At 36.5% G+C, this 12373-nt stretch overlaps 1 protein-coding gene across 3 annotated transcripts in view; it reads right to left on the bottom strand.

Annotated features, from left to right (window-relative positions):
* Positions 1-12373, bottom strand: part of LOC145980653 (cilia- and flagella-associated protein 61-like) — a 94551-nt gene that overhangs the window by 62684 nt on the left and 19494 nt on the right. For 2 of the 3 annotated variants that reach the window (XM_083113703.1, XM_083113704.1), the window contains exons 3-7: positions 12159-12287; positions 9844-9978; positions 5450-5610; positions 4185-4308; positions 2681-2813 (exon numbers count right to left, since the gene is read on the bottom strand). In XM_083113703.1, coding sequence (XP_082969829.1) covers positions 2681-2813; positions 4185-4308; positions 5450-5610; positions 9844-9978; positions 12159-12287 — 682 coding nt within the window. Of the gene's footprint in view, positions 1-2680; positions 2814-4184; positions 4309-5449; positions 5611-9843; positions 9979-12158; positions 12288-12373 lie in introns of those variants that run through there. The other variant, XM_083113705.1, reaches the window with a different exon arrangement.

Genomic DNA, 12373 nt, shown 5'->3' with positions numbered 1-12373 from the left:
ACCCAACCAACTGACCACGTTGAAAGTCTGCGACTTCCTCAGACCATCCCATACTGCTGTCTCACACTGTCTGCAGACTTCTGAGTTCGCTGACTATGTGTTCCATGCAGTAGATACCCGTACTGTGTTGCCCTCTATGATAAACACACGTTTCGCGGTGTGTCCGGATACTTTTGATCACATAGAGTATATATTGGGATCGATGAACAAGTTGGAGAATCATTCTGGAAGCAAAACTTCAACATACGCGTATATTTACAGGACTCCAGTGTATACAAATTTAACGTGATTACCTTCAAGAGCTACTTCTGACATCAATATTCTGAGCTAAAAATATCACCAAACAGTTTGTCTCATCCACCCTAGTTTTTCTGTCAGACCTATGACTGATTGATTTAGCATGGATGCCTGTCATTAACATTCCATGCAGGTAAAAGTCACAATTATGCTCTTTGGCTGGCCTAATATATTCAACCCAATTGCACTCGAGCGTGGGAGATTCGATTGAGTTTGAGCAAGCAAAAGTGGTCCAATGCAGTACTCTAGTATCTAACCTATGACCCATTGATTATAATGTGACAGTATTACCACTATGTCATCAGGGTAAATCTCTCATGCTAAATTATGAATATTTTAAAGCAAAACTCTGGTATAGTTTCAAGGGAAAAGTTATGTACGAGGGATGTTCCAAAAGTAAGTTTCGTCATTTTTTTCACAGGGAATCTTTATTACAAACAGAAGAACACAATGTCATAAAAAAATGCAATCTTTTGGCTATTTTTCCACATAGTCGCCACCGACATTGATACATTTGTTGTACCGGGAAATCAATTTCAAGAAATCCTCCTGGTAAAAATCGGTGCCCAGTGATTTAAGGAAGTTCTTCACAGAGTGTTGCACCGCTTCCTTGCTTCCGAAGTCACTCCCGATAGTGCTGACTTCAACTCAGGAAAAAGGTGGAAGTCTGATGGGGCAAGATCGGGGCTGTAGGCTGGGTGATTCAATCTCTCCCATTCCAGATGACAAATGTGTTCTGCAGTGGCCCTTGCTGTGTGGGGTCTTGCATTGTCGTCCAAGGACAAAATCCCTCGACTTAAGAGCCCTGGTCTCTTGCATCGAATGGCAGACTTCAGTTTGCTTAGTGTGTGGCAATAGCGTGCCGCACTTCCATTTGTGACCACGTTTCCAGCACACGTCTTTCTGTCATACTGATTTGCACTCGAATGAGCTCAGGCACGTCGGTCTGCTGCTTATCTCTATTCTTCAGCACTCAGCACATGCGCCATCGCTCCTCTGCTGTCGCTCCTCCTGTCGTGAATTCAGGAAAGATTGTCTTTTGTTATGGCAATGTGTTTTCTCACTTTGTAATACAGCTTCCCTGTGAAACAAAATGACGAAACTTACTTTCGGAACGTCCCTCGTATTAACATTTATAGTTATTCTGAACTACTAAGACTTGTTACAATTTTCAGTCATTGTTATTGGTTCAAAATGGTATCAGCTCAACCCCAGTACCAATACAGCATGATGATTTAAAATTTTTTTCCAGTTTCACATTTTCCTGAATTTTATGTTTCTTCAACTTAGTTTTGCAAAAAACGTAAACATTTCCACTATAAATGAATAAATATAGCATGAAACATTCACACAATAAATTAACATATTAACTATTATAGGATATGCACAGCCTTAGCTTTCAATTAGTCATTTGAATTACAAGTTCAGAAGAATAATAGTCTTCTTGCATGCACCTATTATTGATTTCTATAATTACAGAAGATTTTAGATGCAGATAAACACATTTTTTTATTGTTAACTTTTATAAGAATAAAAAACTTATTTATCTGCTTATAACAACCACAAATCAGAAAAATAAAAATAATAATACCCAGAAAGAGGAAGCATTTACTGTTAAAATGATACAAATTTCAAGAAAATTTAACAGTTTCAGAGATATCGACTTGCTTACATTTTGTATTTAATTCCAATATGGAATGAAGATCATTGCAATTTTAAATCGTTTATTTATGGACAATTAATTACTAAGCTGGAGAATGATAGAAGAGTTTTGTTTACTACAGTAGTCAATAACTGAGATGCCACTTGGATGATCAAGATTACTGAGTGGTCAATTCACAATCTTATTACAGAAGGCACAGTCATGGGCTATTATGGGTTGTAATAAACTCATGGACTTTCAATTGTCTTTTTACAATCCACAACTGTCCGTGACTACAAGGTTCGAGTCTCAGCATGGACATGGCTGTTTCTTTATTTGCTCATGAATAAGCAAGGAACAGAAAGTATTTAGGAAATAATTTGATTCATAATTACATTATGTGACTTATGCACCACATCTTTTGTTCACTAATTATCTACAGAAGTGGTGCTTGCATAACTTTGCCATCTAAGCAGGATCATCCATTGGCATAAGGTTGATTGTGCAACTTTCAGAATGAATGACATATTAATGAGTATAGTGCCTACTAAATCAGGATAAAACTTATTTAAACCTTTCAATAAATTTTGAAAAGGCAAATGACATAAAAAAAGGGCTGAATGTAAAGTCAGAAATTAATGCACAAGAAAAATAAACAATGAACAAGTAACATTTTGCACTAACTTCTCAGATCCAAATGCCTAATCTTAATTCTAATATTTAATATAAAATTTCATGCACCTCAGCCACAACAGCTTTATTTTCTTCAGATTGTTTTCCTATCATCTCGGCCATGTAATATTCTCCATACAATGTTCTTAGCTTTTCTGTTTGTTTGTCCACTATGGGCACTAAGTCATCATGGTCTTCTTCTCTACATTTATACATAAAAACATTATTAGGGAATCATAAATTTTATGACAGACCTTGTCCTACAAAGTTCTTTGGAAACATGTGATGTATTCTTTTTTTCAAGACAAGCATTACATCAGATTAAGCCACAAGTCATTTTGAGATTACTATTTCTACAGTGTCTAAGAAATTGACAATTACCATAGATAGATGTGTACATTGGATCTATTAACATACTACAGATAGCTCCTTTGTACTTAGTGAGTACTTGTACAAGGCGGTGCAAAAAGAACGCATGTATTTGGAATAAGTGTAACGTCGTTGATTTTCAAGATACAAATGTTTTATTAACACAAAACCATCGGTAAGAAATGCAGTTTGAATTGGTATACAGTGATGATTTAAGTATGAAGGATGATGTCGGAAAGATGACGTCCTTGTTGCTGTACTCACACCTGGAGCCTGTCCTCAAAGTTCCGCATTGCCCTTGCCAACATTTCGTCTGGCACAGCTGCAATTTCTTAACAAATGGCAACTTCCACCGAAATGTGAGATTACGTGCTGGGGAAACATTTGACGCCATGGTAAGCCTTGCTGTGTGAGCGTAATCTCACATTTCGGCGATGTCTCTTGGCCCCCATGCTCCCCAGATTTGTCTGTCTGTGACTTTTTTCTGTGGGGGTTACCTCATGTCGAAGGTCTATGTTTGCAAACCTCATACAGTCGACGAGCTGTGTGTACAGCAACAAGGACGTCATCTTTCCGACATCATCTTCCATACTTAAGTCATCACTGTATACCAATCCTAACTGCATTTCTTACCGATGGTTTTGGTGTTAATAAAACGTTTGTATCTTGAAAATCAACGATGTTACACTTATTCCAAATACATGCATTTTTTTTTTGCACCACATTGTATTTGATTGTTCACCCTTTGGTTCCAAACAATGAGTAAGTTGTCCAGATTAGATTATCTTCTTCCATGTATCTACTAAATGCACGGCCATGAAAATTGGTGGCTGAGCAGAATTGTGCTGGTGCCACATATGCAAAAAGCAAAGCAAGAGTGACACAAAAGCTGCTGGTTCCCGTGCATTGTGTGGCAATGCCAACCATGCATTACCTAATTCAAGCATCAGATCAACCTCTCTCCGGCACAATTTTGTTTCAACCCTGACCTTTCGAGCAAATACTGTCAGTTTGCATCACATGGATTACAAAGACCAAATCTAGAATGAGATCTTTCATTCTCTTAAACCCTTGAACACACAGGCTTGTGCTCCAACGTGGCAACAGCACAAATTTCTGCCACCAGTCTAATTTCATGGCCTCGCATTTAAACCAGTATTTTCATATTTGTAAATAGTAACTAATTTATAGGAAGAATACTTACAAAGCTAGGCGTACTTTTGGCTTTGGTATATGATGCTGTCTTAAGCATACATATAGTGACTGAGCATTACATCTATTGTCAATTTTCGGCATCACATGGATCATATTCTCAGATAATAATCTGCCTGCAAGATAAATTTTTAGAATAAAATGGAAGTTAGCTGATTTTGATAACTTCTAATATCTTTGTTAAAGCTAACAATTGAAATTTTTTATTTGTAAATTTATTGTGAAAGATTCTATACACAGTGCTCATATTAGAGCCAGTTAACTGAAACACGTTGGAATGATACAGTCAATCCTGTTTGATATAGCACTGACCAGGCAGTGAATCCTCAAACCTAAGTACAGTTTGGTGTGCTCAAACTTCCTTTACTTTAACTCACTTTTAAAAATTGTCATATTCTCCCATGATGAACCAACTTTTGTCACATACATGTACATAGAAATTGCCAGAAAACTAGAAGTTGTCAGACTTATGTTTTTGTCTTATTTGCATGCCTGAATTGGTGTTTTAATTTATACTAGCTGATTACCTGGCGTTGTCCGGGTGTTTATTTATCCCAATCTTGTATTAGATAGGAAAACAATGAATTCTAACTATAGTGGAAAATGTAACTAATTTTAAATGTGATCGTGAATGTCACCAATTAGCTTAGCGACTTCGAAAACTATAGATTCGACACCAATCTAAGTCATTTGTAACATTTTATTTTTCACCCCCTCTCACCCGCCATGCTGATAGGTGATGAACTTGGAGTTGAACCGCATTGGGAGTGTCATGAAAACTATGGATTCCATTCGCAACGCAGCCTGAATATTAGACAACCCAGAAACACTATAATTGTGCAGATTGCATAGAGTCACGGATGTCTGTTTGTGCAGAATTTAATATCGGTGGTTCTCGATTATTTTTACCTCTTCCCACCCCACCATAGGGGTGCCAGGAGTGTCTTACCCCCACAGTATATTTTCCCAGACTGCAAGTGATACGTGTACCAAGTTTGGTTGAAATTGCTCCAGGCATTCAAGGGTTATGCCGGAACAAATAAATATACACACCCACACACACACACATACATCCATTTTTATATATATAGAGATTATATCTAATTAATATATAATAAATACATAAAATAAACAAGAATTGTTGAAGTAAACCAGGTCAAATTTTCAGAATATGCCACTGATGTGTAGTAAAGGAAGCACTTTGTATTTGTCATAATTCCGATAAGAAATGAACTGAATTGTAATTAGCATACTCACATTTTTTAATCTTGGGAGGATATACAAAAATGATGTTCTGAACAGACATCCACTCTAAATATATTACATGCATGAGATCTTTCAGGAAGAAATATTCGTATTCAGGATCCCAGACCAACAAATGCACGAAAATAGAATTTTTTGGTGAAAGATTTCCAACTCTGAAATTATTCAAGACAGACAGGTTATTAAATTTGTATGACATATGGCTTAGATAGTTTCTATGCATAATAAAAATTTCACAAAACATACGAAGGGTGGTTTCAAATTTAAAATGTGTAATTCAAGTGAAAAAATATATAACCCTACATTTGCTTGCCTCACTTGCAAATTTCTGAAAAATGTCTGAAAAAGTAGAGAAGAGTGAATTAAAATGCCCAAGTCCTCACAGTTACTATAGTATTTTGTTGATTAATATAGTAATTTGATGCAAAGTTTTAAATATTCCTACTACACTTCAATACTTTGCACTTATTCACATTAATTTCCATCCCATTAGACTTACAAAAAAGTGTAACTTTATTCGTTTCTTTAACGACATCACTAATTGTGTTTATGTTTTTTAAGATTTGTATATCATCTGCATATTAAAGGCAAATACTTGATTTTAAACAAATAGTAACGTCATTGATAAAAATAGCAAATAAAATTGGGCCTAGTGGCGAACCTTGTGGTATTAATCCTATGCCATAAACGCAATTACTAATCGTAATCAGTTGGATGTTGTGTACTTTGATCTGTCCAAAGCTTTTGATTCAGTGGATCACCATTATTTACTGCATAAATTAGCTAACAGATTTAATATAACTGGAAACACGTTAAAAATAGTGAAAGACTATCTAAGAAATAGACAACAACGTGTTATACTTCCTGGAACTAATTCTAACTGGCTTCCTGTTATATCTGGTGTGCCGCAAGGAAGCGTTCTTGGTCCTCTGTTATTTGTATTATATCTGGATGATCTCACAGACCTCTTTAATTCCCCCATCTCAAGCACAATTCTAATGTTCGCTGATGATTGCAAGATTATGAGAGAAATAAAACAGCCATCAGACATCCAACTTCTCCAAAATGACATAAATAGATTCTCAGAATGGTGTAAGCGATGGAAACTGACCACAAACCCTTCGAAATGATCCTACATAACAATTTCATTGAAGCAAAACATTCTTGAAGGTAATTATACACTCACCGACATCACTCTAACAAAGGAAGCACAACACCGAGATCTAGGTATCCTCATAGATTCTAAACTAACTTTCAATAATCACATATCAACCATCACAAAAAAGGCAATGCGTATGCTAGGCTTACTTTACAGATTCACCAAAATCCATAACCCGAAAACACTTTCCAGTTACTTCAAAACTTTTGTGTCCCCCATTCTAGAATACTGTTCACCCATCTGGAACATGGCTGCCCCTTCTCATACCTCCAAGATCGAGCATGTTCTCAGCTTTTTCCTCTCTATCGTTAGATATAGAGTGCCGGCCCTGAGAAATCTACCTAAGAGAGATCTTCTTATTAACTTAAACATAAATACTCCAGAATCACGTAGATACGTTGCAGATATGAAATTACTACATAAGATAATTAATCGAAACCTAAGATGCAGCATCCCACTCCACGAACTCTCCCTCAGAGTGTCCAGACATAAAACACGAAGCAAGGAAACTTTCCACACTGCAACTCCAAGACTCTCACTCATTCAACGTTCACTATTTCATAGGCTACCAAATCAGTTCAATGTAATCTCAAACCAAACCGATATATTCAGTTCATATCCATCTTTCATCACCAACATAGAAAAAATTGTATATAAGTAATGCTTTTGTAAAACACATCTGTTTACCTTGGAACTGTCTCGACTTGTTTATGTTTATATTTATATTTTGTTTATTTTATTTTATTTTATCTTGTTTCGTGTGTTCATTTTAACACTAGTGTACTGTTTTACTGTTGTTTCTTTCCGGTTTAAAATGGCTTCTGCTGTACTGGAAATTTCAAGAAATAAATAAATATTCAACATCCTTTACCTGAATCCAACAACACCTTAGTACAAAAACTGGGAGAAAGCTTACATATTAGCCATGACGGCAATCACAACTCCTGGCCACTTGGTAACTTTCCCAAACAACACCATCTTCACCCTCTTTCCCATTCTGAACCCTCCCTTTTTCTCATGACCCCCACCACCACCACCACTCACAATATTCAACAAGCCTGGTCAAAGAACCATGCTTTTCCATACCAACTTGTATCCACACTGGACCTGGCAACTTTGCAGGTTGAACACTCACTTCCATTTATTCCATTCTTTACCTTCAACTGAAGATTTGGCTGTGAAAGTTTTGACTTTTCCAGTATATGGTTAGTGTTTCCCATTCCCTTCTCATTTGTTATTTATCCCATTTGAGGACCACCTTCCTTTCACTATATGTATGTATGTATGTGTGTGTGTGTGTGTGTGTGTGTGTGTGTGTGTGTGTGTGTGTGTGTGCGTATGTGTGTGTGTGTGTGTGTGAATATCCCTTCCACCACGAATTTTCAGTTCACTGAACAGTGAATTGTTATCCAGGCTGTAGGAGAAGGTGGCTAGTCAGGCATAAGCAATTCATGGCCAAATGCCTAGGGTTACCAGACATCCGGTTTTTTCCGGACATGTCCTACATTTAAGCATTATGTCCGGTGTCTGGGAGGAATTTGAAAAATATCATAAATGTCCTACATTTTGAGCGTCACATAATATTAATTATGGAAATATGTAACAGAAAAAAACATGTAAGTTACAAGTCTGTGGACTGCGCTTCCTAACTCAATAGTGAAATTTATTTTGATCAGTCATTGCCCAAAAAGGAAAAAGTTTGTCCTGCTATTAAACAAAGAGGCAAATGGAAGCAATTAATGAACAAAATTTTGGGACCAATTTGTGAAGATGTCACTGTTCAATGCCTGAGCGAAATTTCTTGCCTGATGGAACAAGGTGTTCCCCATTCTTATTCAATATAATTTGATTGTAAAGCAAGGGTATAGAGTTAATCAGGGTGTTTGCCAGTCAAGAAAGTCATGGAAATCAAGGAAAAGTAAAGATATCTTCAAGTAGATCAAGAAGTCAATAAGAAGGCAATAAATTATACTTGCGGTCAAGAATTTTTTCTATAACAAAGACTGATTGGCTGATTTAGTTTATTTTATGTAACTTTTTCCTATCCCTTTGGCTAATCGTGAGGATGATGAATGGTGGTAAGATAAGCTGGATGATGGGACAATCACAAATATATAGAGACACAAGCCCCACATAAGATTATACTGGCTGTGAGTCCAGACGCCAAAACCTCGCTAGTCTCCAAAAACAATTCACGAAGCATTAATAGATAAAGGAGGTCTAATTCTCTTCTTAAATATATCATCAGTTTTCATCTTAACTGACCCTTTGGTAGGGGTTTTCATTAAATAAATATATATATTCTTAATTACTAATTTCCAACTTTACCTAAGTAGGGGTCGAATAATTAAACGTTAATAAAAATGCAAGAAAAGGTCAAGAGAAGTCCAGAAAAAGTCAAGAATTCTGTATGAGTTATTTTGGTAGACACCCTCTTATTGAACTAAAAACTACTCAAGATGACACTTCTGGAACAATTTCAAATTACGGTAATTGCTGAATATTTGTTTGCCATTGCAGGTCATAATGCAAATGTTGAGAGAGTACTCTCATTACCATCAGCACAACAGACTCACGATAGTTATGATTTTTTCATAAAGTCTGCAAAATGTTTGGTACCGGTCCCTATAATTTCAGAGATTGATTGATTGATTTAGTTTATTTTACTTCGCGTTTTGTGCCTCTTGGCTAATTTGTGAAGATGGGGATGAGTGATGAAATGATGAAATTGATGAATGGACATTCACAAACAACCAAGCCCGAGCGGGATTCGATCCTGGGACCCTTGGCGTCGCAGTGCAATGTGCTATAATTTCAGAGAGTTTGACTGTCCACTCTAACATAAATATATTTTGACTAAACCTGAAATTTTGAGAAAATTTGACTCGTCTGAGAAGTATGTGGTAAGAGTTGCATTGTTTATTATAATTGCAAGTTTTGAAATTGTGCATAAATATTCATAAAAAATATTTTTTAGGACTGAAAAGTGTCATTTTTCAGTTACTTTCTAATGGGTTCTATAGAAATATTAATTATTTATTGAGAATGTTTTGTGTCTTACATTTTCACTTAATGTCCTACATTTTGGGACAGCACGTCCTACGTTTCCCTTATAGTGATCTGGTAACCCTAAAAATGCCACTTACCACATTGGTGTGAAACCAGTGTCATATGTCGCTTGTCACTTGGGTGTGAAATATTCCTTTAAATAGTTAGGCATTCCACTTACCTGTATATTTTTTTTATCCATTCTGGCCATATGGAAGGATCAATGCAGGGTATGTTTGGATAATTAAATAATGAAATATGAGAAACAATTTTTCCATTTGCATTAATCTGACTGATAGATAAGCATGATTTTTCCCTGAAAAAACAAATCATATCTATTTAAAATGTTTTCTTGAAATATACAGTTCTATAGATCATCTCTAGTTGTAAAAATGTATTAATTGTAAACAGTGATATGCACTAAGGAGCAAGTCTAGCTGTGATAGAGCAATTGATCTCTTATTTGGTGAGCAGAAAAGTATGCCTGTTATTTCTCTTGTAGTCTATGGTTCTTACAAGCATATAAACACAATTTTCGATGAAACATTTTGGGAGAACACATGCTCTTTTCATCAGACATTTATTCAAGATAAATAATTTTACAATGCAAGCAATACATGCATCAAGAAAAAGTATTCTGTTATGCATAGGAAACTAAAGCAAAATAAATATAATGCCTTGTTTTTCAAGAGAATTTCATCCAAAGAGTGGATTCTAACCCATCAAAACCCCTTTTAGTGCATCTACGATGCTTGCATGATTATTTCTACACAAGTGCAGCAAGTGTGAAAAAAATCAAGAGTTACTTTACTGCAACCCGACAACATTTTCAGTCATCTGAAATACACAGCTAAAGTTTGTATTGGGTTATTTAGCATCTTTTTCGTGTGTATTTAATTGCGGCAAATCATGTTTGAATTTTGAAGTGAAACTTCATGGAGGATTCACGTATTTGCAGTTACAGATAAATAAAATTCAGATTTCGTGCCAAATTATCACTTTTGTTGAAATTATTTCCTCTGTGTTGAAACAACACTGCAATCTATGCACTTGTGCAATCTAGTCAGTTGCTACCTGAAGTACACATCACTGGTTATGAAAGGTTTTGTACTTGCAAGTGGCTGTCCCTTAACTTACTCTTCAGTCCAACGTTTTGGACCCATTTTTGGATCCTTCCCCAAGGGTCTCAGGAATTCAAACATAAAAAAAAAAAAAAAAAAAAAAAAAAAAAAAAAAAAAAAGTTAAAATAAGGTTAAAAAAAAGGTAAAGTGCTCCCCTGTGCTTAGCACTACGCCATGAAGGCGTATAGGGGGTGTGGGGGTAACGCCCCACACTTTCTTGATCCGGTCATGAGTGGGGGTGATGTGATCAGCATCACGCCCCTGACCGCCTTTACCCCCCAGGGTTTCCCCCAGGTACCCATGTCATTCGACGCTGGGTGGGCGCCGGGGCCGCTTCCATCGTTAGAAAAGTTCCCGGATTTGAACCGGCCGGGGATCGAACCCGGGACCTTGAGCATGGTAGTCAGATGCGTTACCGACTGAGCCACAGCGGCCACACTTAAAATAAGATGGATAAGAAAAGAAGGGAGGGTGGTGCTAAAACTTAAAAATTTGGTTAACCATGTTATGAGGTATGGGCTCCAGTGTAACCAAATGGTTAGCACTCTCGCCTTTGGTGCAAGTGATCCTGGGTGGGAACCCCCAAAATTTTGGCTTTGAGGAGGATTGGGGAGCTACTTGAAAAGAAGTAGTGGGCTCTGGTCTCCAAAGTCAGAAAACAACGGCAATGGGACTCGATGTGGTGACCATGCGTCACCCAAAGAAAAAAACATTGTCCTTAGAGTGCTGTTGCGCAAGGAGTTTTTTATGTTATGAGGCCATGTCAGTCTACTCTTGTTTATATAGGGTTTGGCATGAAATACCGGCCTTCTTGAAAAATGAGAGGAGGTGCAGCTATAGAGGGAGGGGTGAAATGGCAGAATTCTACAAGAATTAATAGTTTGAGACCAAATGAGTGAGAATGTCTGACAAGATGAGGCAGGCTGGTTTCTCGTGCCCAGCCCTGTAGTTTGAAGCAATACTATGCACACTAAAAAATATGATCAAATCAGAACCCACAAATAAAAGCAAACATAGGACATCTCACAATAAGAAAAACACCACCGATTCATCCACGATTCCAGTAGCCCTTGTTAGCCTGCAATAATGCAATTTCCAGCATATTAAATGCATTCTAGAACAACACCTATCACACATGCCTCCCTGTAATGTTAACTTTGAGCAAACACTCAACTTAATTACTGTTAAGCTATCAGTGCTAATTTTTATAAACCATTTTACATAACAATTTGTCAACACAAATTAAACTGATAAAAAAGAACTTAAATGCTCAAAACACTTGAAAATCCCACTTCAAAACATGTTTACAAAAACAGTTATACGTTAATTTCTAAATTTTTGACATTCAAGAACACATAAATTAGTTTTACTTACAACATCAATGGCAAATTAATAGATCCAAAGATATTTATTGTTAGGGGAGTAATAAGGTGCTGAATTTCATCTATATCTGAAAGTTCATTCCTTCTCCAATCTGTTATTGGAACTTCAGGTGGGTCTGCACTTAAATTAAAAAGAAAAAGGCAGCTTATACATACATAAGTTTCTAGCATGGTAATGAACTAAGTACAGGAGAACCTAGATTTATT

Source organism: Lepisma saccharinum, chromosome 28 (genome assembly GCF_977018435.1).
Source record: "Lepisma saccharinum chromosome 28, izLepSacc3.1, whole genome shotgun sequence".
In the NCBI taxonomy this organism is placed as follows: Eukaryota; Metazoa; Arthropoda; class Insecta; order Zygentoma; family Lepismatidae; genus Lepisma; species Lepisma saccharinum.
Note: the sequence above shows the minus strand (reverse complement) of the source record. Positions and strands in the feature narration are given on the sequence as shown.